Genomic DNA, 27,823 nt, shown 5'->3' on the forward strand with positions numbered 1-27,823 from the left:
CAATTAATCGCATACAAAATAAAAGTTATTTTTTGCATAATATATGTGTGTGTACTGTGTGTAATTATTGTGTATATTTAACCACACACACATACATATAATATATGTATATGTGTGTGGTTAAATATACACAAAATAATATTATTCATGTCAGATTTTTTTTATTTATATATCAATTTTTTACATTTATATATAATATATAAAAATATAAATAAATATATATACACATGTAAATGTTTCTTAAATACATACATGAATGTGTGTGTATTTATATGTACATAATAATTACACACACAGCACACACTCATATATCATGCCAAAAATCACTTTTATTTTGTATGCGATTAATCGTGATTAATCTTTTCCCAGCCCTAATTATAACATGTTAAAATTGCTGCTTTGTAGGTGTAAGCAAAAACTTGCTATTTTTGGGTGTGACCTTTAAAATGCAAATGAGCTGATCTCCTCAATAAATGGCAGTGTCGTGGTTGGATAGTACAGATTAAGCGTATTATCCCCTTCTGACATCACAAGGGGAGACAAATTTCAATTATCTATTTTTTCACATGTTTGCAGAGAAGGGAAACTAAGTTACTGGGTTTTTCTTTTTCACATTTTCTAGGTTAATTGAAGCACTGGGGACCCAATTATAGCACTTAAAGGCAGGATAGGCAGGAATTATCTAAAAAAACTTTTTTACAAATTAGTTTAAACTGTCTTTATATACCAATACATAATTAAAATGTAAGTACTCTGAAAAAGAGAGTATAAAACTCGAGTGTCTGTAGACCTCTCACGGCGGTTTTAAACACAGCTAATTATTTCCATTCGGGACGAAACAAATGATTGGCTTGCGCGACTATCACTCTTTCTCGCGACCATGGCACCACCCCTGTTGCTATGGGATCTGCCCACACATGCGCACAGCCGATTGATTTGAACGTGCACGAGGCACTCCAGGAAGAGCAAAAGTACGGCAGAGAAAGAGCATTCAGAACTCACAGTACCTGCATATCCATTCAGCGAAGGCAAACAAGGCAAACAAGGAATAAACGAAGAAATCAAACAAGAGTAAATATCGCGTGGCTTTTCCTCGAGTCGATGATGCGGATGTGGTATTGTCTCCAGAGTGTAGTCCTCATCACAGTTAACAATGCTTTCATCACGGAAACTCTTACATGCAAAACACTGTATATTTATGAATCTTCCATGAAATTCACCTTCATCACAGTGTAACTGATGGTAAGTCAAACAAATCAAACGAATCAAACAAAATATATTTTAAACTTTACTAGTATCGATATGCTAGCTTAATAGTGAGTACCAAAAGCCATCCTATTTGTTTATATTCATAGTGATAAAGTTAGGTGTATTATTACATGTGGTTGTGACGTGATGTTACTACATGCACCGCGCTCCTTCCTCTCCGCTCATCTGAGGTAAATGCTTCTCCCAGCAGAGCCGCTCAGCGTTGTGCGTTCATGTGTTTTGGGGGCGTGGCTTTAGAAGAAACCCAGAAGGGAGGGGGCGGAGCGAATGGAAAAATGAGAGGTCGTGAGAGGTCTACAGACTTTTTCAGAGTACTTACATTTTACTTATGTATTGGTATATAAAGACAGCCCAAACAAATTTGTAACAAAGCCTTCCTTTGATAATTCCTGCCTATCCTGCCTTTAAACATGGAAAAAGTCAGATTTTCCCCTATTAAGCAAGTCCCTTAATTAGAATCTTAACCAGGATTTAAGTGATTTACAAAAAAAATAACTTCCAAATAATAACCCCTTGAAGAACAATATGGTAAATGGTAAATGGACTGCATTTATATAGCGCTTTTAACAGACCTATGGCCATCCAAAGCGCTGTACATGTTGCCTCACATTCACCCATTCACTCACACATTTATACACGGATGGCGGTGTCAGCCATGCAAGGCGCCATCCAGCTCATCGGGAGCAGCTGGGGTTAGGTGTCTTGCTCAAGGACACCTCGACATTTGGTACAGTGGAGCCGGGGATTGAACCACGAACCTTCCGGTTTGTAGACAACCTACATGAACCACTGAGCCACTGCCGCCCCAATAGGGTACTCACACCTTGGTGCTCGGGCCCTAATATTCAGTTACAGTACGATTGGTAACATTTTGGCAGACATGCAAATGCTGTTGTTAACAGGGTCAAACCTTTAGCCTAAAGTTTAAAGCATACTTGTTGCAACACAAGATGATTCAAACATAGACTAAAAAAGCTCTTTCTACTTCCTGATTTTGCAGCACATTGCTTTATGGCTTGTATCTAATTTGAATCATTGACACATTCGTTACCACTATTGACCAAATTAGCCTGTTAAAAAGGCAGAGGATGTACAAAGAGACACACTGAGAACACTGTGGTCTTTAGTCTGAGCCTTGTGTTCAACCTATTGCACCGATGTGCCAATGTTATCATTTGCATAATGGCTTTGTTGTGTTGTAAACAACACCGTGTATTACTGAACTGCACTTTGTATATCTGGGGATCACAGTCTATTGTGTTATACTGTATGTACATCTATGAATTTATCTCTTTTTATTTATCTACCTAATAAAAACATAAAATGAATGAACTGGTTTATTGCCGTCTAGCTGGTCTAATCTTAAATTCCAATAACACTTTTAAGCCAGAAGACCAGGTTTACAGTAAACTGGTTTAAGCTGTTTTTAATCACTGTAGGGACTTGTATGCTTTACCAGTTAGCTTTACTGGAATTACTTGCATAAGAAAAGCAGGTATAAGATTGCAGCAGAATATACTGTATTTGTGTAATATCAAACAGGCTATATTATAGAGTAGCTCTTTCTAAAACTTATACCGGGCTCACTAAGATTTTTTAAATCCTGGCCAATTATGAAATCTGGTTGCAGCACAGACATAAGGAGTATCTCTTATCTTAAATCTTAAACTTGTTTACACTACAAGGTTTGAATTTAACAGTGTATCACACACTACAAGCATTGTGCCAGAGGGAGTGCTTCAGGTGACCCCACGGGAAGGCAGATGTAAACAAATGGAGATTGTGAAACATTTATTATTATATGTAATGTTTACAATTGCTAACTAGTGCACTGGCAGTTTTCTACAGCTCTTGTATTTGACAGATCGGTCACTGATATGTTAACAGACGCGTTATTCAGTTGTTTCCACACTTCCACAAGCCGTTCTCCATCTCCCTTGTCTTTTATGTTGGTCGCTATTTCAAAAGACAGTCATTCAATTCCATCTCTTATTGGCTGTTGTGAAAGCACTGATGTAATCTTACCGATTTAAAATAAAAATGTCAAACATGTTCAGAATGATTTGGGACAGCTCCGATTTGCTGTTTGGGAGGTGTAAGATTTGATCTTTAAATGTGATAATCGATCAAGGTCCTGGACCCGATTTTCTGTTGAATTCTCGGGAAGGGAAATTCTGGTCGAAAATCCAGTAGTGTGAGCTCGGCTTTAAAGTCAATCTTGAAAATATTTCCAAACACATAATAAATCTTAGAAATGTATTAAAAAGACTGTAAACTATGTAGTTCTGAATTGCAGAGTTAGATCGTTTTTCACCATTTCTATTTTCAGGGTAATGGGGCGGGGCTAAAGCGGTGACTCACTTACATCACTGAGCAGGGCTCCACCCCAACACTATCACAAGCATCCATTCAGGTTGTAGCAGTGTTTGAAAGTTTTATGCTGAATTCACACCAACCGCAAATAGAGGGTCAAATTCGCAACTACTGCATCTAGTTTGCCACTTGAACATTTTGAATGCACTCGTGGTCTAGAGCAAGCGTTTGAAGTGAAATTGACGCACGTTCGAGGCGAAATCCACTTCTTGTGGGAGGGGTTAAGTGCTAGGTGGTTGTCTATTTGCAAGATGGCTGATGTTGATCAAGCATTCATTGAGAGAGTTACTGCTTTGTATTTGCTCTGGAGAGCAGAACAGCGGCGTAGGAGTCAGCATCGCCGTACTTGGGTCCACCAGACCCTCCGGAGGCGTTCCCAGTTTAGCGAGTTTCATCATTTGCTCCAGGAGATGATGGCCACTTTCAGTAGTACTTCTGCCTGTCTCACGCCCAGTTAGATGACCTGTTGTCCTGCGTTGGAGCGAGGATCACCCTCCAGGACAACAACTACAGGCGCTCTATCCCGGCTCCTGATTGGTTAACGCGGTGTGAATTGATGCCAAAGTAAAAAAAATTTCACACGCTAATCACGTCACTACTAGAGCAAGCTCCTGATTTGTAAACGTGGCACGTTTTTCCACCAAAGTTCCGATTTTTGAACTTGCGCTTTTTCCGTGGCAACGCTCAATTCGCGTCAATCACGCGAACTAGATGCACGAATGAGGCGGATTCGTGTCTATTGTGTCGCACTAAACGCCTCATTTGCGCTGCGAGACCTCCAGATGAATGTAAACGCATCTTTACATTCACTTTACATTGAAATCACTCGTGCTTGACGCCTCTACCGCGGCTGGTGTGAATGCAGCATTAGAGAGACATCAACTTTCCCGCAAATGGATTCAGCACTGACAGCGGACATGCCCCCACCGCTTGAGAGCAGGAATCCTGCCTATTTTTCCAAGATTTTGATAATTTGATGTACGTATTTAGCGTTTAAAATTTGGTTGGGTGGTTAATAACCCCCAAAAAATTTATATTGTCATCTAACTTAGAAGTAAAGGGTTTGTAGTTCAAACCAGCCATTCTTTGTAGTCCTTGAAAAGTGAATAAAAAAAAGTGAGGTCATGCTCAGGCACAGGCTGCTCCAAGCACAAATAGATTTCCTTCTAAGGTGCTTTCTTCTGTCACCAAAATCTAAGGTATTTCATGTATGTTGTACAAATGAGGCAGTTCGATTGCAGAATGCTTTGTGATAAAAATAGTTCATGCTAATAAAAATGTATTTTACCAACGTAACCTTTTTTCTTACTGTTTTCTCTTTTATTTTGTGAAAAAAATTAAGCAGTACACTTTCACAATAAAAAATACAAAAACTGTCACTAATTTAATGTACAATTAAGGTACAGATATACACTCACAAAGTTTTTGTGGTTTTTGTGGTTTTGCAGATAGTCACTTTTTAGAGAGACTTTTTATAAAGCAGCAGGTGCAGGGAAAAGTCCAGTCCGCTGCTATCAAGGAGCTCCAGTACTTTCCGACACTTCCCCGTGGGACTATTCGACTATATTTAACCGTATTTGAGTCATTTAGCAGCTTCTGTTGAATCTGTAGGAAAGCTGATCATCAGTAGCTGTAATACAGAGACGTTGCTGTATAATGGTATGTGATAAAACTAATGTTTACTCTATTTTATGTAGCCGGTGCTGTTACCGTGCATTTGAATTGCTTCACTTTATTGCCTGTTTTATTGTTTATATAGCTCATTTAAAAGAGTTTTTGTGTATTTGATGAGTCTTGTGGACATTTTTCTTTTTGGATGAGGCCGATGGATGTTAGGAGGGCAGCTGTTTATGGGCTTTTATATGGATGCCACACAGCACACGGAGCAGATGAGGAAACGGTTTAACTTTTTAATTAGACATGCAAACATACAAAGTCAATTTTGTTCTTAATGGCTATAAAAATGGATGTTTGAGCATTTTAAATGCGTGCAGCTTAATAATCTTTTGGTCTTTTCACATATATCCCAAGGCCTGCTTTTACTCACTGAGCACAAACCCAGAGAACAACTCTCTTTGTGTCCATCCAGCAGCTGCATGCGGATGACAACTGACATGAATCTCAAATAGAATCTTGGTAAATCATTTGGGATTTGCTATCTTTTGGACTTAAATATTGTTACTGAATGGAAATTGGTTTAATAAACTATACCGTTATTAAATCACCAGAAGATATTTACAGTATTATTTTACCAAATATACAGGTTAAATTATAGGGCTGTGTATTGGCAAGAATCTTACCAAGATACGTGTGTTGAACTTGCGACGTTGCGGTACTGTATAGCGGCCAGCGGGACGGTATATTGGAATATTTGCTATTTTAGGAATATAATAGGATATATTTTAGGAAAGCTGTAATTGAGAACACACTACCATATGTAAACCTTAGCAAAAACAATTGTGGAGGTCCCCTATGCAAGTACTTCCTGTCACCGTTTCAGTTCAGGGATAAAAAGAATGCTATCCAGTGGTCAGGATGTAAACTCCAAACTAAACTGCCATGAATCTTTAATTTTTATACAAAAAATAGATTTTTTCTTTCCGATACAGTATTGTCAAACAAAATATTACGATACTCACATGTATCGAGATTTTCTTACATCTATTTAATAGAAAAAAATTAAATTAAATTAAAGGCATAGATGAATAATAAGAGTTCTGTACATGGTAATGACATATTGTGAATAAGACAAAAATGGAATCCGCACACTGAACTCACCAAAAATATATTGATTTATTCAATCAAAGTTAACGTTTCGAGCTACCGCCCTTCTTCAGACTTCAACAATAAAACCATTTTATTGTTGAAGTCTGAAGGGCGGTAGGCCGAAACGTTACTTCGATTGAATAAATCAATATATTTTTGGTGAGTTCAGTGTGCGGATTCCATTTTTGTCTTATTTAGATGTATTTTTGGATTCCGGCACCTGCTAGTCTTTGGATGTGTGCGTCTCTCTCTTTAGTAATGACATATTGTGAACCTCAACGCGTTTGTTTCCTAATTTTTATGTAAACCTTGTGCATGCAAAAGACTGCTTGGAAAACAGGCCAATCTCAACATAACACCAACTGTGATGTCACAGTCAAGATGTATGCCCCCAACTATGTACAAAGTTGTTAAAATGTTTACTAATGTGAGCTACTGGCATGAGCCTCAGAGTAAAGCAATCAGAGCAGAGCTCAACATTATTATTCATGACTAGCGGTGGTACGGAACATGAAAAAACATCCGAACCGTTCGGTTTGCTTGTCTCGGTTCGGAGCACGTGTGTCTCACACGGTTCGACGCATGCGTAATGTGCCTTATATACTTTCATCTGGCTCCACAGCGTGAGCGTCCGCTGTCTGCGCACGGACCTGGTTTGTTTGGGGAGGAACTTATACTCGATGAACAGACTGGGTGCCGGTGTGATGAGACATCATGCTCGGCCAGATTCGCCTGGAACTCGTGCTTTTTGGGTTGCACAAAAATACAAAATGGGGTCCTGCGAATACGAAATGGGGTCTCGCGCACTACCGCCCACTCTTCGTTGACGTCATTTTTGCCACGTGCACTCTTGTGCTAGTGTGTATACGTCGATTATAAACAAGGCTTAAAGCTACACTGAAGTTGGCAGTTTGATAAATGCAAGTTAATTCTTTAGTTTAATCTTTGTGTGCTTCAAGTTCAATCTTTGTGTGCTAAAAAGGCACATACGTGCCTGTAGAGATAGCAATACACATTCTCCTTTTTTTGCCAACAAATAAATGAAAAGCATGTCATCAGTGTCTTCTCTCTTGCTGTATCAATCTCACCAGCTTACCTCAGAGATGGTCCCAATAATGTGCTTAACACCAAGTCAAATTTAGTTTGGCCATGATTACATGATATAACAATTTTGTTAATACTGTATCCTAAATTGTGGATAATTAAGCTATATATCATATGCTGAAGTAAATTTCTGGAGTGTTAACGATTAAAAGAAAAAACAACAACAAGAACCGTAAAGAACCAAAAACCGTGACCCTAAAACCGTGATATGAATCGACCGTGGGCTTTGTGAACCTATTCATGACCCTTCCAAATAGGGCAAAAATAGACCAAATCCTAGGGATGTAAATGGACGTTTCTGGATAATTTTTGCACTTAATAAAGTTACATACCTACTATGTAAATATCAAAGAACAATTTAACAGATTATTTCAATGCATTCTTTGGCACCTTTAAATTAAATTAATGTTAGATAAACTAATATTTAACATATTATGACATACACTCACCTGAAGGATTATTAGGAACACCTGTTCAATTTCTCATTAATGCAATTATCTAATTAACCAATCACATGGCAGTTGCTTCAATGCATTTAGGGGTGTGGTCCAGGTCAAGACAATCTCCTGAACTCCAAACTGAATGTCAGAATTGGAAAAAAAGGTGATTTAAGCAATTTTGAGCGTGGCATGGTTATTGGTGCCAGACGGGCCGGAGTATTTCACAATTTGCTCAGTTACTGGGATTTTCACGCACAACCATTTCTAGGGTTTACAAAGAATGTTGAGAAAAGGGAAAAACATCCAGTATGCTGCAGTCCAGTGGGCGAAAATGCCTTTTTGATGCTAGAGGTCAGAGGAAAATGAGCCGACTGATTCAAGCTGATAGAAGAGCAACTTTGACTGAAATAACCCCTCGGTACAACCGAGGTATGCAGCAAAGCATTTGTGAAGCCACAACACGCACAACCTTGAGGCGGATGGGCTACAACAGCAAAAGACCCCACCGGGTACCATCCATCTCCACTACAAATAGGAAAAAGAGGCTACAATTTGCACAAGCTTACCAAAATTGGACAGTTGAAGACTGAAAAAATGTTGCCTGGTCTGAAGAGTCTCGATTTCTGTTGAGACATTCAGATGGTAGAGTCAGAATTTGGCGTAAACAGAATGAGAACATGTATCCATCATGCCTTGTTACCACTGTGTAGGCTGGTGGTGGTGGTGGTGTAATGGTGTGGGAGATGTTTTCTTGGCACACTTTAGGCCCCTTAGTGCCAATTGGGCATCGTTTAAATGCCACGGCCTACCTGAGCATTGTTTCTGATTATGTCCATTCCTTTATGACCACCATGTACCCATCCTCTGATGGCTACTTTCAGCAGGATAATGCACCATGTCACAAAGCTCGAATCATTTCAAATTGGTTTCTTGAACATGACAATGAGTTCACTGTACTAAAATGGCCCCCACAGTCACCAGATCTCAACCTAAAAGAGCATCTTTGGGATGGGGTGGAACGGGAGCTTCGTGCCCTGGATTTGCATCCCTTCAACTGCAAGATGCTATCTTATCAATATGGGCCAACATTTCTGAAGAATGCTTTCAGCACCTTGAATTAATGCCACATAGAATTAAGGCAGTTTTGAAGGCGAAAGGGGGTCAAACACAGTATTAGTATGGTGTTCCTAATAATCTTTTAGGTGAGTGTAGTATGAAGTGTAACTAGAAAGTTCTGCATTGTTTTCTCTGGCCTATCCTATTGTTTCAGTTCTGAGATCTGCATGTGCCAGTTTTCATTTCCCATTAATTTTAAAATTCAATTACCGTATTGGCTATTGGTGTTGTTTTTTACAGTTTGTTTGAGGAAGTGATATATAATTCTGTTGAAATGACAATGTGACAGATCCACTAATGGTGTAACGGCAGTTGCGAGACAACCTACTCTGCCTACCGACATGCTGCTTTACTGTGGAGGTGCAATAATACGGTTTCCCATATTTTCAGAATTTTGAAAATATTATTTTTTACAAATGTTTCCTTGATTTGTTGAAGGCCGTCTCATCAATCTGATCTTCCCAATATGCAAAATCTGTGTCAAGTTCAAAATCTCATTTACTGGATTCAGCTGTGTCAGAGCTTAAAATGGAAAACTCATTAAGGGTGATGATATAAACAGTAGGCAACATTGCCCACAGAGACACACTGTCGGTATTTTCCAACTCCACACTTCAAGCGATCACTTGTCATACACTCAATAGTACTAACTTAACCTCACTTCTACTGAATGTCATTGCATTAAGAGTTTAATTGTTAACTGATGACAATACCAATGCTGATGTCATTGATGGCTCATGCATGCGTTTAAGTCACAACATGTTACTTACTTCCCTCGGACTGCTTATTAATACCTACAGTATGATGGAATCAGTTGCTCAATCTTCAGGTTGTTCTCCAGCAATTACTGGAAAGCCACACCAAATCTTCATGTCTTTTGTGGGTGTAAAAGCCTGCTATTACAATGCTCTCAACCGCAGTCTCAAAACCAAAAATGTATCAGACCCCCTGTTGAGTCTACATAAAGAAATTTCTAGCTTTGCAGGGTCACCACAATTTTGGTTAACAAAGAAGTCTCAACTATGTGGAACACGAAGCTTATATGATGAAGTTTGGTCTAAAAAGCTAAAAAGCCATACAGTATAATATATATTTTTAGTCCACCCCTCAGTTCTCAAAGGTTCCCTTTCGACCGCATCACTATTTCCAGCAAGATGAGACAGCACCCCAGTAAAGCTGTGGTAATGTCAGGGAGGAAGAGAGCGGGGTGACGATGAACCCAGCTGAGAGCAAAGAGGAAATGTGCCTCAGTTAAAGTGACTTGCCATTTCCTGGTCGCTTGACAGACGCATAGACAGCGTAGAGGAGAAAAGTGCAGAGAGAAGTAAACCGAATAACTCGCAGTATGACTACTAAAAGGAGTTATGAATGATACTGAGGGTTCCACACGTGGACACATTCTGGAGTTTTAACCAATCTGGTGGGGGCTCTGCAGAGACCGGGGTACCAAGAGCCCCTCCACCGCATTTTACCTGCCATGAGAAATGGACTGGCCCCTAAATGAACGTCAACTGGTAAAGTGCTTTGTTTTTATGGTGTAGTGTAGCCCAACTGGTAGAGCGTGTTGCTAACAATGCCAGGGTTATGGGTTCAATACTGATAAACATGCAATGTTAGCCGCTTTGTTATGAAAGCATCCACCACACGCATTAAAGTAAATGTAAGCATGCTTATAGCTTTGCTTTTATATATTACAAAAGCATGCTTTGCATGTGATATCATAGAGAGAGTGTTTTTATGGTGAAGCGGCAGACAGATCAACTTCCTCTATATGAGTGGGTGGATCAAGATGTATCACTTAAGCTAAGCATAGCTCTTGGTTGCTTTTGGTTTGAGTTGTTTTTCAACAGTTTAATGAAGTGACACTGGCATGTGAATGTGATGTTTTTTTCCGTGTTGTTGTGCAAGTATGTTGACTCATTTTGTACCACAGCAAAACTTTACCGTAATCTCTCGATCAAATATGAATAATATCAGTAGTTTCTTTCATTCATTGATGATGAAATGGCACATTTGTGATGGCACTGAATTCTAGTGCTCCAAAACATTGCTGTGGTGATGTCGATCTATTTAAGTTTATCTTTTAAGTTGCCTGGGGAGGAAATATGATCTGTGTTTACTTAGGCCTTCTGTTACAGTAGTAATGGAGTCATGAGATCAAATAGCAGGTCTAGTGTGCGGCTGATGGTTTAGGTTGCTTTGCTAGCATTAGATCCAGTACCAAGTCATGACCAGCTTTGCCTGCTCCAGCCCATACTTGAGTACAGCAAAGATAAAATACAAGATCTCATGTCTTACAGTTAAGAAAAGAAGGACTTTTATATTAACAATGTGATCTGATGACCGGTAAAGTGTTTATTTTTTTAGGTTAGGTTGCATGGGTTGCATTTTTTACCAAAGACATCAACCAACCGTCTAATAGCATACTTTCTTTTCTTTAACATGCTGTTGTGTAACAAACGTTTATGTTTGAAACATACATTACTTTACTGCAAGGCTTGCATTGCATATTAAAATGCTAAACTTAGTCACTCTCAAGTTGTACTTTTTGTTATTCCCAGAACCATGGATGTCATTTTACTGATCGCATTCACAATATCCACAGTTACATTGCACAACTTGCATACTCTGTTGTTTCCTGTTGTGTCGACAGCGCTGTGCGCAAGATCTGATTTTAAAGATAGCGCCCGGTCATGTTTTAATGAAACCTTGTGATGTAAAGACTTTAGGGTTCGAGACTAGCTTGTGACTAAAAATGGTTCTTCTAAAATATTTAGTTTTTTATTTATTCATTATTTTGTCAAAAATATGATTTAGTACATGTTGACACACACAATATGTTTAGGGATGAGCAATCTTTTGATACCACAGTATGACTTGCACATCCGACGGTGAAGCTATCTGGACTAAAGTCATTCTTTTCCTTAATGTTTCTCTCTGTCTTACAGAAAGATGTCGGTTACCTGCAGCAGTGGTTGGAGGCGTTCGTGGCGACTTTTGAGAAGGTCATTGATGTGCAATCAACGGAGCCAAGACGGTGAGTCAATTACATGCAGACCTATAAAAAGCCATGGGGAGTTTGATCTGTAGGTGGTTCAGTGACTGGATTTAATTAAACCAGTTGCTTTTTGACATCTTTTTAATGCTTTAATAGTTATCAAGAACCGTGGCATGACTGTTAGCGCACGTTTCAGATATATTAAGCTCTGGTGTTTGTATGGGAGATACTGTAATTTGCTTTCTGTTTGCAGGCTGGAGGAATGGAGCGCCGATGTGCCTCTTCTCCCTAAGGAGGTATTGGTGTTCCTCAGCACCCAGCTATGGCACAGCGCTCTCCACCTGTCAGGACAGAACCAAAACAGCACTGCTCCACATCCTCTGCTCCTCATCAAGTTCTTCATCATCATATGCAGGTCAGCTTTCACTTTTTATAGATGAACATTTTCTTATGTTATAATCTTCTGTTGTTAAGCACAGCAGTGAAGTGCATTTTACTGTGTGAAGTTTAGGATATTACAAATTCTGATGTGAAATCTATACTTGCAGGAATATGGAGAATATTGACTCGGAAAAGACCCCTGGGTTTGTGTTTGAGACAATCAAGGTCCTAAACTTCTGTTTGACACAGGTAATAAGTTGAAAAGTACTTTGAGGCTTTGGGTTAGTGGTTAGCACTTTTGCTTATGCGGGTAATGCAAGTTTGAGTCTGGCTTGCAACATTTGCCAATCACTATCCCATCAATACAAAAGAGTGGCAAAAGAAGAAGTTGAGGTCTCTGGCAATATACGGTCATTGTGTTTTTAGTGTAAATCTGCCTGATTTAGGTAGCTTTTAACAAAACAACAGATCAGGAAAACTTTGGTTAATTTTAAAGGGGAAGAAAAATCCACATTTACAAGGTGTATGGACATAAATGTGTGTTTTGCAGTGTGTGAACCATACAATGATTTTTTAATACCCATTTAACTTATTAGACATGCTGTTTTGCATGTTAATATGTACTCTTGTTAAAGGGACACTCCACTTATTTTGCAAATATGCCAATTTTCCTGCTCCCCTTGAGTTAAACATTTGATTTTTACCATTTTGGAATCCATTCAGCCGATCTCTGGGTTTGACGCTAGCACTTTTAGCATAGCTTAGCATAATTAATTGAATCTGATTAGACCATTAGCATCACGCTCAAAAATAACAAAAGTCTCTGTATATTATCTCTATTTAAAACTTGACTCTTCTGTAGTTACGTCGTGTAACAAAAAATGTAAAGTTGCAATTTTATAGGCAGATATGTCTAGGAACTATACTCTCATTCTGGCGTAATAATCAAGGACTTTGCTGTCGTAGTCCTGGCTGAAGGAGGCGCAATGATATTACACAGCGTCCGAAAATAGTGCCCTTGGTAACTTTTAATAGCAGAGGATATTTATTTTTGGGCACTGCGTTTTGCGTATTAATATCATTGCGCAAGTCAAGTTTTAAATAGGAAAAATATCAAAACTCTTTAGTCATTTTTGAGCGCTATGCTAATGCTCTAATCAGATTCAATGAATTATGCTAAGCTATACTAAAAGAGGCAGCGTCAGACCCAGAGATCAGCTGAATGTATTCCAAAACGATAAAAATCAAATGTTTAACTCTCGGGAAGCTGGAAAATGAGCATATTTTCAAAAAAGTGGAGTGTCCCTTTAATGTGACATCACACAAACAAAGCCCCGCCCACTGCCACTGACCAACTGGTTGATTTTGCCCAAAAGCTTTTATAGCAGTGGCAGCTGGTGACTTCTTTTTCGAGGGTGCACGATGCGAAGCTTGTCACAACATGTATGTAGCCCATCATGTGTGTGGCTCATCATTTCAAAATATGTGTTCGGCGCGTCATGTAAACTTATGTGCATCACTCGTGATGTCAAAATACGTGCCTGCTGCACACGCATCGAAAGGTTTTATGATAAAAGACGTTCACGAAATACTCGCAAGACACTAACTTAACACTAAACTCTAATTACACATGATGAGATGGAGTATCTGGCGCGAGGTCTCTTTTATCATAACCCCCTCAAGGCGTCTGCAGCAGGCTCATATTTTGACATTATGTGTGATGCACATAAGTTTACATGACACATGTTTGGAAATTAATTTTGAGTCACACACATGATGGGCTACATACACGTTGTGATGAGTTTGCCATTATGCGCCCTTGAAAAAGAAGTCACCGGGCATCACTGTTTTCTAATGTGTTTGTTAGCACATTGTAGCATCTATGTGGGTAAATATACTATTGTCTCAGACTGTATTCACAAGCAGCAGATCTATTTTTAACCCAAAGAGCTCACTGTCTGTTGGTAAGGGAGTGAGGAGCTTTTCATGTGTGTACCATTTAAAGGTACACACATGAAAAGCGTTTTTTGCTCCCGCCCAAATAGGGGCATTTTGGGCATGCTAAAATAAATGATATGTGGGGTATTTTGAGCTGAAACTTTACAGACACATTCTAGGCACACCTGAGACTTATATTACATTGCATAACATGTGCGCTTAATTAGCAATGCTTGCTAAGCATCAAGTCATCAAAGAGTACAAGGACGAACTCAGGCCATTTCTTAGGGACCAGAATATTGTAGATAGATGAAAGTGATGAATTGAATGGAGGTTAATGCAACCTGTGCCCACGCTGTCTGATGCTTAACTTTGTCTAGCATCACTCTCCATCTATTGTGTTTACCTTACATGGTTTTAAAGGTTTGCTTTTGGTCGTAAACTAACAGAACAGGTTAAATCAGAAAGCTATGGGTGGAAGTCTTTGCTGTATTCAAAGGAATGTTTGTCTTTCTCCACATGATAACAAGCAAAACAATAGAAAGGTTTGTGTGTTCACAAGACTCAGTCAACCGTTTATGTTTGTGTGTGTGTTACAGCTAAAGAAGGAGCCAGAGGATCAGACCACTTTAAAGGCAGTGGTACAGCATGGCCTGCTGCTTTGTGAAAATCTCTTTGACCCTTATCAGACATGGAGGAGACGGCAGGCGGGGTAAGAACGTGTGTGTGTTTATCGGGCAGGGTGTTTAACTACAAAAGGAATGCGTAGGAGCCATTGAGTACAGCAAGCTCTGTTTCAGCTACACTTTAACAGTTAATAACACACCCAGACCTCACCTCCAAGCTGTAAATTCATATATATTTAACTGAATAAAATGCACCGTAAACTTCTCACTGCACTTTGGTGTATCCACTAATATAGCGTATACGAACCGCTACATCTCATAACAATTCTGACTCTTAAGTTTGATTGGACATTAAAAGCTGTTGTAAAATATGGAATGATATTTTAAAGTAATGCAAACTTCACACCCAATTATTTTGCACATCTGAAGGTTTTAGGAAAGTAGATGATTTTGAATGATTGTCTTTAAAGGATGTCCATTTTCCTAAAAAAAATCCAGATAATTTACTCACCACCATGTCATCCAAATAGTTGATGTCTTTCTTTGTTCAGTCGAGAAGAAATTATGTTTTTTGAGGAAAACATTCCAGGATTTTTCACATTTTAAATGGACTTTAATGGACCCCAACACGTAACAGTTTTAATGCAGTTTCAAATGTGTTTCAAAGGACTCTAAATTATCCCAAACGAGGCATAAGGGTCTTATCTAGTGAAACGATTGTCATTTTTGACAATAAAAATAAAAATATGCATTTTTTAACCACAACTTCTCGTCTATCTCCAGTCCTGTGAAGCACCAGCGCGACCTCACTTAATTGCATAATGCTGTGGAAAGGTCACTTGTTACATATATGGAACGCACATTTGCAGATCATTTTAAACAATAAACTTGACACAAAGACATTAATTAATATCATTCAACATACAACAAAGTCAGAACGGTCCTCTTTCTCCACACTTGTAAACACTGGGGCGTAGTTTCGCATTCGTCATCCGTGACCTCTTGACGCCATGGCGTATTGCGTGAGGTCGCGCTTGCGCATCAAATGACCGGAGATAGACGAGAAGTTGTGGTTTAAAAGTGCATGGTTTTTATTTTTCTTGCCAAAATTGACAATCGTTTCGCTAGATAAGACCCTTATGCCTCGCTTGGGATCGTTTAGAGTCCTTTGAAGCTACGTTGAAACTGCAAGTTTAAACTGCATTAAAACTGTTATGTGTTGGGGTCCATTAAAGTCTATTAAAATGAGAAAAATGGTGCAATGTTTTTCTCAAAAAAACATAATTTCTTTTCGACTGAACAAAGAAAGACATCAACTTTTGGATGACATGGTGGTGAGTAAATAAGGTCTAATCCTTTAACTCACGTCTTGCTCTGGCACGATTTGCTCTAACACTGTGCTTTCCAAGCCCGGGCCTACTGGTACCTCTGCAACCAGGCGAGGGGGCGCGAATAACCAAATTATGCCAGGCATGGTACAGAGTGATCACACTAGTCAAACAAACCAGGCTTTTGGGGTCAAACGCACTTGAGCGCTGTTTGGTTTCGAAAGTATGAATGCGCTTTATGATTCTCACGAAATCTTGGTTTGAGTGTCAAACATGATTTTTTTCCAAAATGTCAAACAAGTACTTGCTTCAACAAATTTCTTTTTTATTCATTAAAACAAGGCATGATATGTTTAAAGGCATTCATTTTAAAGTTTTTACTGGCAATTTTACACAATTTAGATTTTTTTAGGCCTTTCTAAATCTCATTACCATAACCATTTGGAACTGTCAATACCAGAGCCTGTTTTGCTTATATAAAGAGAAGCCATGATACCTAAGCAAGTTTTTATTAATTATACATCATTAAACATTAATCAACTACATTTTAATAGAGAAATTATAAATGTAACATTTATATTTATAGTATTTTAATGTGGTAAACTACCTGTAGTGGTAAAGAGAATCCAGTAACCTAACTCTAAATTAAATGGATAGTTTAAAATACCCAAAAATGAAAATTCTGCAATAATTTTTTCATTCTTATGTTGTTTTAAACTTGTATGAGTGTCTTTATTCTGTTGAACACAAAAATTATATTTTGATAAATAGGGTTAACCAGTTGGTGGTACCCACTGACTTTCATAGTAGGAAAAAGAAATACTATGGAAGTCAATGGGTATCGTCAATAGGTATTGAGGAAACTCATACAGGTTTAGAACAACATAAAGTAAATGTAAGTAAATGATGACAGAATTTTTGAGTAAACTGTCCCTTTAATGTAAATATCTGTGAGTGTGTGTGTGCGTGCGCGTGCGTGTGTGTAAACAGTCTTTTAAAAATGTTTAGGACGATTATTACAAATGTCATGGACACTACTTTTTTCACAATTTCTTCATTTTGTTTATTAGAAATTAATATTTTTGTCATTTAAAAATATCTAGTAGAACATCCAATAATTTTTTCTGAATATTTAAATTTTACTTTTAATTTTACTTGTTCAAATTACAACATATAATGCCCTGTGGGAATGTGGGACGCACATTTCACTGGGACAGCGACACCCGGCACTCGTGGGCCAGTACAATCAACACGGTAGCCTATCTGTACAGATGTGAAGCTAAGATTCATCCAAACAGTCGCTAAGTTTGGCTAAATGGGTCTAAAAGTCGTTAGATGTAGCAATAAGGTCGCTTAGTTGGCAACACAGTCGCGGAGTTGGCAACACTGCTTCAGCCAATCCCCTTTTTTTAAGCAAGTAAGCCCCACCCACTGATTAACATTGAATTTGCATGCAAATTGAAAATAAAAATGAACATGAAAACGAAAATGAAAAAGAAAATGAAAACCAAAAAAACAGAACATAAAATTAAAACTAAACTTTACATTTTAATTTTGTCCCTATTATTGCTTGGGCATGAATAAAAAGCCTTTTAAAAAATGTTTTACAGATTCCTTTTCAAGTTTGCCTTTTTATTTTAATATTGGCTGTACACAAGATAATATGGAAAATGCATTGTCAAACCATCAATTTAATTTTATTTTTAATTTGGCCAGAATGATGCTTCATCACGTTGAAAATGAAAATGAAATAATTTAATTTAATGTTTTAATTTTTATTTTATCATTTAATTAATTAATTAAAAAAAGACCAAAAATACCTTCCATACATACATAGAAAAAGCATTAAATGATAAAAATAATGCATTCCTATGTTAAATTTATTGGTAATATTTTTCCAATAATGTTATATTAGTAAACATTAAATGCATTAACTAACATGAACAAGTAATGAACAAAATAATTTTTCAACATGTCTAATTCTTGTTAATGTGAGTTCAATACAGTTATTCACATAGTTCATGGTGCATTAATTAATGCCAACCCTTGATTTTATAAATGTATTAGTAAATGCTGAAATTACCATGAACTAAGATTAATAAATGCTGTAGAAATAATGTTAGTTCAAGTTAGCTAATGCATTAACTAATTTCAACAAATACAACCTTATTGAAAACTTTACCAATTTGTTCTTTGTGCAAGGTTGAGAACACGATTATGTTTGTTATGATCCTTTTAATTATTATTAAAATCTTTATTGCAGGTAAAAGAGACACAAATTAGTAAAATATCCTAAAACTCTAAAGTTTGATCCCCATTCATTTTTATTGTATGGATAAAGACCTGCTTCAGTATAGAATATCTTAGCATCCTTTAACTGTAGCAAAATCACTAATATACTGCCACTCGTAGCTGATTGCTTGATTAAATTGTAAGGTGTATTGAAATAATATGAAGAACTGATTTGTATGAACTGTATGAAGAATATTAACATGAAGAACTGATTTGTGTGGGTTTGTGTTGTTTAGAGAAGAGGTCAGTATGCTGGAGAGAAGCAAGTATAAATTCTCGCCTCTTATTCTACCAGAGGAACTTCCTGTGCTCTTCCACGGTATGTTACCCAGTCCTACCTTCAATGCATTGCTTCCCATTTAACTCTCTCTATAACAGTCATAAATGAGTACATCATCACATACTGGGTGATATCACACTTCCTGCCGCCCATGAGACAAGTGTTTATAATGAAAGGGTGATCTGATCCTTGTAGCCTGAATAAGGTGTGTGGATAGACACATAAGATAGCTTCTAATTTAATGCATTGGACGGTTTAAACTTGGGATGCACCAGTTTAAGCGATGTGGATTCATTTGAAGCATGCAATCTTTTTTTATTGATGGCGGTTCCCATTTTGGTTTATCAGAGAGATACTTTTGTACATTAAACGGCTGAGACCTTTACAATGATGAATGCACAAAAGATGCACAGAATTCATATTCTTGTAACTGAATGACTGTTTACACCCACAGACAGCCTGCAGGAGAGTCATCTCATCCCAGAGCCCCTGGCGCTGAGGCTGGTACATCTACAAGGGGCCGTGATCAGTGGAAGCAAGGTATTCAGCTGATCTAAATACATGTGGTCGGAATGTCCATGTGAATGTACAAAATGGTATTGCATACTTAATTTAACCGTGCTTGTGTCTGTGTTTCAGAGAAACGGCCTTCTTTCCATCACCCCTCAGGCTGTGGATGACCTCATATCTGTGCTGCGTTCCTGGTGCCTGCATCCTCCGCCGCCCTCGGAAGAGCCCAGAGACCCCGGGCTGCTCAAAATGACTCTAAGGTGCCTGACTGCCATGATCCACCTGCTGCACTCCAGCAGCCCATCAGAGAGGCAGGTTGAGATCCGGACCGTGCTGGAAAGCTACTTTCAGCTGCTCAACTGGAACCGACCACCAGTAAGCGAGCAGGAAGACATTCTGGCCTGGGAGGATAATCTCATCATCCTGCTTGAACATATGCTGAGTAAGAATACATTACTGTGGAAAATTAATGTTTACAATGTAATCTACAGATCATTGAATTCTTGCCTGCCTCTCGCACAACAGCGATCAATGCTCGCCCCCTCTCCTTGTCCTTAGGAAAACTACTTTTTTTTTATTTTCGACAAGGTGTTTGTTTCAGAGATCAGTTTAGCCACTAGCCGGACTGATAACAAACACAGAACGAAAGTTAACTTTGGGCCAGCTGCGTAACAGTGACAACACACGTGTGTCTATAGATTAGTACACTATTGGGCCATACTTTAGTTCTGCTTTTTTTTTCCTTCTATGCTAGTTAATATTCAGTTAATTGCAGGTTATCCAGTGACTTGCTGAACATTAACCAATCATCATTTTGTATTTGTATATTTAGTAGTAAGAACAGTCTAGCGAAGTGGAACTTTTAGTACTGAACCCCCATAATATTCAAACTTAATTTTTAACCCAACACTTTTAATTTCAAATGATACGGGAGATGATGATAGATTGTTGATTCTTTGATCTGTAGTTTTAATTTTTTATTCACACACCCCCTGCTTTTTTATATATAATGTGATGTTGTATTTGCAGTTCTTTGCTTAACCCTTTTAGACCGCGAGTGTCGGCACCGACACATTTTACCAAGCTCTATTCATTTGACATAAAACTTCAACTATTTGCGCTATCAAAAAAATGTGACTTGTTCCTGAAAGTAGACCAATTGCACTTTTTTGGCAATATATGGTATTCTTGCTTTCTTATCCACCAATCACTGCTGTTTTCTAGAGAGCTGTAGGGGTGGATTTGAACAGCTGAGCTCATTAGGTTACAGTGCAGCAGATTAGAGTAAATTGAATGAAATTGTCTGGAGCACTGGGGTAAAAAAAACCTCCAGAATTAAAACTGTGTACATCAGTAACATTAAAATTATGTACTACAGTATAATTTTCAAGTCTAAAGTGTTATACTCTTTCGTTTACTAGTTTTTTTATTATTATTTCTAAATAAAAACAGTAAAATGTAATGTTCTGTTTTTCAAAATGTTGTCTGTTAAAAGTCTAATTACAAACTCACAACACACAGTAATGATCAATGATTTTAATTTGTTGAATAGCAATTTTCTTCTGAAAACAATTATACCTTGCACTTGATAACATATTGGGCCCTATTTTATCGGTCTAAGCGCATGGTCTTAAACGCACGGCGCAAGTGCGTTCAGGGCGTGTTCGAATTCACTTTTGCTAGTTTAACGATTGGAAAAATGGTCTATGCGCCTGGCACACAGTCTGAAAGGGTTGTTCCTATTCTACTAATGGGTAATGGGTGTGTTTCGTGCGTAACGGGCAATAAACCAATGAGAGTTTTATCTTAGTAATTAGTCAAATAAGCAGTGTTTTAATTGCTGATTAAGTATTTTAAAATAATAATTTACTATGCAAAAAATAAAGGTTTGCATAAGTAAAAATACTTTATTTGTAACAAACAGGAAATAAATAATTTACAAAAGTGTGTTAGCACTGGGAGAGCGCCCTGAGTGTTTTGAAAAGCATTTCTTAAAAATGATTCTCATCTCACCATATCCAAAGGTACATAGTCATCATATACAATAAATCCCTATAGCATTTAAAAAAATCTAAAATAAATGCAATATTAGCACTTTTTAAAAGCAAAAAAAATGCTTACCTACCAGGTTACAGGTTTACAGACTTCTAAAGTCCTGTTATCTGTCCTCATTTATGTCCAAGAGACTCAATAATAATCTTTTAAATTTTAATCCTTTAAGTTTTTTTTATTTAAAAACGTTTGTGTGCTGTCCATGTGTGTAATAAGCAAACGTGCATTGTCGACCAGTTTATAGGCACAAAATAATGTGCTCTTTAAATAACAGAGACATTGCGCCATTGATTTTAGACCAGGTTTTAGTTAGTCAGTAGTCTATTTTAGTTGCCTCAAAATAGCAACGCGCCAACAATGCGCCTGAACACACCTCGTCTTCAAGGGCCCACAAATGAGTGCAAATGCATTTGCTATTTAAACAACGCGACACTGGACTTGAAAATGATAACTGCGTAGGGCTAAAACTAGCCAACTAGATTCAGCTAGCCTTTCTCAGGCCAACATAATATTTATAACAGTAAATTCTAAAAAGCTGTTTAAAATAGTTTTCAATTGGTCATACTGTGTAGACATGTCAACTTCCCCAAAAATATGTCAAAACTACCCATAATGTTACACTGTGACATGACATCATGGTGAATCAACTGTTGCTGTTTTACATCAAGGAAAAATGACACAAGATTATGTATCGTTGATAGCAACACTGTACACACAGTGAATAGGTATTTCTGATCCTAAATATTTAATTCACATTACATATGTACGAGTTTTATTTAAACATTTATACTGTTTTTCAATTACCTTCCACCCCATTGCAGAAGTTAAGAGTAATTGTGTCTGGTAAACTGAGAAGTTGCAAAAGGTCACAAAACTTTTGGATTGCTCCCTAAATAAGGGGTAGTTCCCAAAAATGAAAATTCTGTTATTGCTTACTCCATTCTTAGACATGGGGTTGGGTAAATGTAATCCTGTCTGTGAAATCCAGGCTAAAAAAAATTATTTTAATTTTCGACATGGCCTTACTCAGTTAAAGATATCAAGGTTATATTTTCACAGAATGTTCTTTAAATTATGCATGATGATTTTATATAGAAAACAATAAATCAGAAAAATTGCCTTTACTTGAGTTTTCACACTAAGTCACAGATTTTCATGTACCTGTATGAATTATTTATTTTAAAGTCAAGACATCTGAATTCTCTCGTGTGCTTGTCCTGCAGATGCTATTCCTGAAATCTTGCAGTGCTCAGATCGTCCAGTGCTACAAGCAATTTTTCTCAACAACAACTGCTTTGAGCACATCCTCCGCCTCATCCAAAACAGCAAGGTCAGAACACCACCTCCCAAACCCTCTGAGATATCTGATCTCACAATTCCTGTCCTGAAGGTCCAAATAAACTGTAAGGGGAAATATGGCGATCTGCTAATCTGTTCAGCAGATTGGGTCAATATGAATTCTCTCACCCACAGATTTTCAGTGGCTCCATTTTAGGTTCTGTGTCATACATGTATGCATGTTTGTGAATGTGTGAGATCACAACTGGTTTTGGTAAGCTGGGTGGTTTGGAGTGTGACATAACTTAGCGTTCAGTTGCATAATGAGGATTCTCTCTTTTTAACGATTTTTAACGAGCAGGACGTTTTATTTCTGGTTGCTGATATCATTTCTTGACTCACTCATGTTCCTCTGTTCATTTGTAATGGTGTGTGTGTGTGTGTGTGTGTGTGTTTGTGTAGCTCTATCAGAGCAGCAGGTTTAGGGTGGAGTGTGAGGGTCAGCGTGACCTCACCACACGTTTGCTCACAGAGGCAGAAGTCGAGCAGGTACTTTCCCTTTAGGGCTGTTCTACGTGCTGTTCTTTAGCAGGAAACTCACCCTTCACTCGACTCGCAGCTGCTGACGTGGCAAAACCTGCACTGCATCGTGCCACATACTGGCACAGGTTATTGGTGAAAACAAATTTGCAACTTTCACTCATAAGAAAGGATATTGCATTTGGTAGTACAGTATCATATTTTTGTTATGGTAATACCGTGGTGTTTGTAAACCACAGCAATGCTAAAATAATGTTTACTTAGTTTGAAACACCTTGAAATAATAAATAAATTTGTCTCAAAATGCACACCAGTATTGATTTTTGTAAGGTTTGACTTAAATGCCATATTAAGGCCCAGTCCTGGATTAATCTAAACCACCCCTATGTAATAGTATAATTATAGTATTATTGTAATATTATTTGGTACCGTTATTGTACAACAGTCCCACCACAGTACAGTTTCATAAAGGACACCTACGCACTAGAAGCATGCACAGAAGCCAACGAATTTACAAATCCATTGATTTCATAAAGACGGTGGTGGAGAAAATAATCCAAAATCCATATCATGACCAGATCCTTCACACTTGTGGTAGACATTGACCAATGAGCATCAAAGCGCGTACCAAGAGTTAGCATCTGGAGTTGGAGGGTGAGGATCCTGTTGGTGGTGGTTAAGGTGTTGGGTGTGTGTCTGTGTAGAGGCGTGTTTGACTGTTTGTGTGAAGGTCCTGGGATGTACCCGTGATGTTCTCACTTTGCATGTTGTCTTGCATTAGGTTTCTGCACTTTCAGCATGTCTAGTCTGTGGTGATATGGGTGTTAACATTTGGCATGTGCCAGTGGTGGTGGTCTTCTGCGGCCTGTTTGTGTTGTAGTAGTGTGAAATATATTAAATGGGTAAGAGCCTAAAAATCACTTTATCTGGTAGTGCATGTTTTGGATCGATTTAATTTTATATTTGTGTTTACTTCCTGCTTAAATAAATCACATGCACTTCAAAGAGTCATGATCAGAGTTTATGAACATCGCAATACTTGTGTGCTGCTCTCAGTAAGCCTCCCAATTAAAGGAACAATTCACCCAAAAATAGAACACTTAGCTAAAATATTTTGATTTACTGTCTTTTGATTACATTAAATCATCCTACATAGAAAATACGGTAACACTTTACTTGAAGGGGTGTTCATAAGACTGAGATTTTATGATTTTATGCACATTTCAGGGAATTTTTTTTAATGGCCCGGTCAGTAATAATACTTATGAAGTGTTAATACTTAAGAATATTCTTCAGTTCATAATTTTTTAACACAAGTTTCCTCCATGTGTTTAACAAATAAAATCAATCATTCAATAATAATAATAATTAAAATTGATAAAATTATATTTTATTGCATTTGGAGACCGATTCACCTAAAATTAAATAAAAACAGTACAATAATTGGCTAAGTCATGCAGCGTTGGGTCCATATCGCTGCAAAGATAATTATATTAAATTAAATTAATTAAATGTTTTGTTCGTTTTTTCTTCTATGTCAGAAAATGTCAAAACCCTCTATTGGGTTCAGTTAATTCTCAGTTTTTTATGTATTACGCACACATAAAGTTAAGTATAATATTTTGCCGTGTCTGTTGCATTTTGTTAAGGTATTTAAAATTATTTGACAGTATTAACACTAAATGACATTTAAATGACAGTTTAATGTAATGTTAACCCATAAAGTTAGGTAGTTTCTTAAGTTTGATAATTTTTCTGCTATGTCATGTTTATGACAGATTTATGACAAGTTTATGTATTGGTTTATGTCAAGTTGTCATAACAAAGACATCTCAAACAATGTCATCTCTGCATTAAATTGAACAAATGACACTTAATAACAGTTTTCATAAACGTACATAAAATCTCCTTCATGTTCATGACACGTTTTTATGTCATGATTATGAAGGTGTCATGTCAGTCTTATGAACACCCCTTCAAGTAAAGTGTTATCAAATCAAAAATACTACCTTAATATCTTTATATTGACTGAGTAAGATCATGTCAAAGATTGAAATCAATTGAATCAAACTTTGACTCTCGTAATCTTATAATTACATTATGAGACTTTAGCATGGATTTCACAGACAGGGTCACATTTTCTTGTCCTCATGTCAGCCCAAATCAAATAATTTGATAAAATAAATAAATACAATGCATTCATAGTGACCACCTTGATATAAAACCATCCATATGACTCATTTTCATTTTTGGGTGAACTATATCTGTTATAAGTGAATATTTTATAGTGACCTAAATGAAGTGTGCATTGTGTATGTAGGTGTGGGAGAAGGGCTCTGACTGCATCACGGTACACGCCATCCGTGTCCTCACCGCCATTATGAGCAACTCGCCCTCTGCCAAGGTATGACGTACACATGTCACTTCTGTCCTCTTCTAATGTCTCTTATAGCTGTACTCATAGACGTCTCTTGTCTTATCAGCGTGTAAAGTCAAAGTGCTTGCGCATGATAAAAGTACATGCGTGTGTGGTTAATCGTATCAGCACATTTGATGTGGTGGTGCAGATTTAGGTCACCCATGTTTTCCTGCCTTATTCTGTTACTCAGTGACAGTATTAGTGAAGTTTCATAATCGCAAAATGCATTTTTAAAGGCCATATTGGAAATTTTTGTATCATTTTGTTACTTTGTCAAGTTATAATCTTGGCTTGATTTAGTTTAGCATAATTATTTAACACCTGAAACTTAAAATTAAAAAAGCTGTATATTTCTGTTTTTTCTAAATGCCCTCTGCTATGATTGGCTGATCTCTTCACATATAAAATGAGCAAAGTTTCACTACTTTCTTTTCTTTCTCTCTGATTAGCATTGTGCTGTAGTTCAAAAGTGCAATTTAACATAAATAATTTGCTTTTATTTACGTACCTATAGCGATCTGGTTTATTCTTGGGTGTTTAAACAGCATTGCATTTTGTGTGTGACTCAGCCTCTGATGCATTGTAATATAATTGTGTGGTTTTTCGTCCCAGGAGGTCTTTAAGGAGCGGATTGGTTACTCGCAGCTGTTCGATGTGTTGAAAAGTCAAGGACAGCCTACCAAGAGACTTCTGCAGGAGTTGATGAACATGGTGAGTGAGGAGAGCCTGAGGGACCGTTTAAACTCCACCTCACTTATCTAACTTATCTTTTTATTCATTTTGGCCATTCATTTACACAACAATGACATTTTTGGGACCTTTAAGGGATACTCCAGCCAAATATCAAAATTACCCCATGATGTACTCACCCTCAAGCAATCCGAATATGTCAGTCATCTTTCAGCCGAGCACATTTGGAGTTATTTAAGTAAATGTCCTTACTCTTCCAAGCTTTATAATGGTAGAAAAAAGGGATCAATACTTGTTTGAATAAAAGCATCTGCCAAATGCATAAATGTAATAAAATCTCCCCTCAGGATCTCTAAATATATTTTTTTATAAAGCATTAGCTTAAGTAGCCACATGAGGAGCTGTTTCCCCAATCATAAACTTATGCTAACTATCTTTATCTTGTTCCCTGTTTAAGGCCGTGGAGGGTGAACATTCACAGGCCATGCAGTTGGGTATCAGTAATGAACAGCCGTTGCTTCTGCTGCTACAGTGGATGCCTGATCTGGGTTCTCGATCCCTTCAGCTCCTGGTGTCTCAGTGGCTGGCCGCCGTGTGTCGAGGGACTCTGTCCTGCCGTACCGTAGCGGCTGAGGCGGGTTTGGTGGGCGCTCTGTTAGAGGTTCTGAGTGAAGCTCCTGAGCGCTTGGACAGGCAGTGTGCGGACGCCCTTCTGGGCCTGCTGCAAGACTTGGGCTCGCTATCTCTGCGGCCCTGCGAGCTTAAGAGTCTGCTGAGGCTCTTACGAACCGAACCCGGCGGGCCCCCTCACCCATACTGCGGGCGCGTGGTGAGGGTGCTGTCCGCCATGGCCGCCCGTGGAGAAGGCGCGTGCAGCGCCTTGCAGTATTTTGACCTTACGCCCCCTATGGCGGGTATTATGGTGCCAGCTATCCAACGCTGGCTAGGAAACGCATTTGCTTTTCATGCCTGGCTGTGCCTTAATACGGACTTTCCGCCACCCCAGCACCACTACTCAGAATCCCACCTGACAAATCCGGATAATACTGTTCGGATGGCTAAGGGTCCACGCAGGAAACAGCTGTACAGGTTTGTTTGTGTGTTACTGTCCTTGGGAAAAATGTATCTAGTGTTACTCTAGTGAGTAAATGTAGTTCCAATGTTGAACATTTGTGGTTACATTTTGTTTTAAATCACACTCACACTTGTCCTTGGCTGTATTTGTCACAACCTTTCAATGGTCTATTGTTTCTGTGTGTAGTTTCTTCACCGCAAGTGGAACTGGCTTCGAGGCTTTTTTTACAACAGAGGGAGTTTTGGTGGTGGCAGTATGTACCAAAAAGGAGTACATGGCCGTATCTCTGCCGGACAACCCACTGAATGACTGCGCCTGGGTCAGTGCTCTCACAAACATTAACAACAG

At 38.1% G+C, this 27,823-nt stretch overlaps 1 protein-coding gene across 3 annotated transcripts in view; it reads left to right on the forward strand.

Annotated features, from left to right (window-relative positions):
• Positions 1-27,823, forward strand: part of nbeal2 (neurobeachin-like 2) — a 67,911-nt gene that overhangs the window by 4,748 nt on the left and 35,340 nt on the right. The window contains exons 1-14 of one of the 3 annotated variants that reach the window (XM_055209683.2): positions 10,336-10,582; positions 12,017-12,105; positions 12,320-12,481; positions 12,615-12,696; positions 14,985-15,097; positions 18,868-18,950; positions 19,366-19,451; positions 19,551-19,863; positions 22,697-22,803; positions 23,214-23,300; positions 25,612-25,695; positions 26,323-26,421; positions 26,858-27,489; positions 27,662-27,794. In XM_055209683.2, the coding sequence (XP_055065658.2) occupies positions 10,553-10,582; positions 12,017-12,105; positions 12,320-12,481; positions 12,615-12,696; positions 14,985-15,097; positions 18,868-18,950; positions 19,366-19,451; positions 19,551-19,863; positions 22,697-22,803; positions 23,214-23,300; positions 25,612-25,695; positions 26,323-26,421; positions 26,858-27,489; positions 27,662-27,794 (2,100 nt within the window). In that variant the 5' untranslated portion in view covers positions 10,336-10,552. Of the gene's footprint in view, positions 1-10,335; positions 10,583-12,016; positions 12,106-12,319; positions 12,482-12,614; positions 12,697-14,984; positions 15,098-18,867; positions 18,951-19,365; positions 19,452-19,550; positions 19,864-22,696; positions 22,804-23,213; positions 23,301-25,611; positions 25,696-26,322; positions 26,422-26,857; positions 27,490-27,661; positions 27,795-27,823 lie in introns of those variants that run through there. The other 2 variants (XM_055209682.2, XM_055209684.2) reach the window with 2 other exon arrangements.

This window comes from Misgurnus anguillicaudatus, chromosome 10, assembly GCF_027580225.2.
Source record: "Misgurnus anguillicaudatus chromosome 10, ASM2758022v2, whole genome shotgun sequence".
NCBI lineage: Eukaryota > Metazoa > Chordata > Actinopteri > Cypriniformes > Cobitidae > Misgurnus > Misgurnus anguillicaudatus.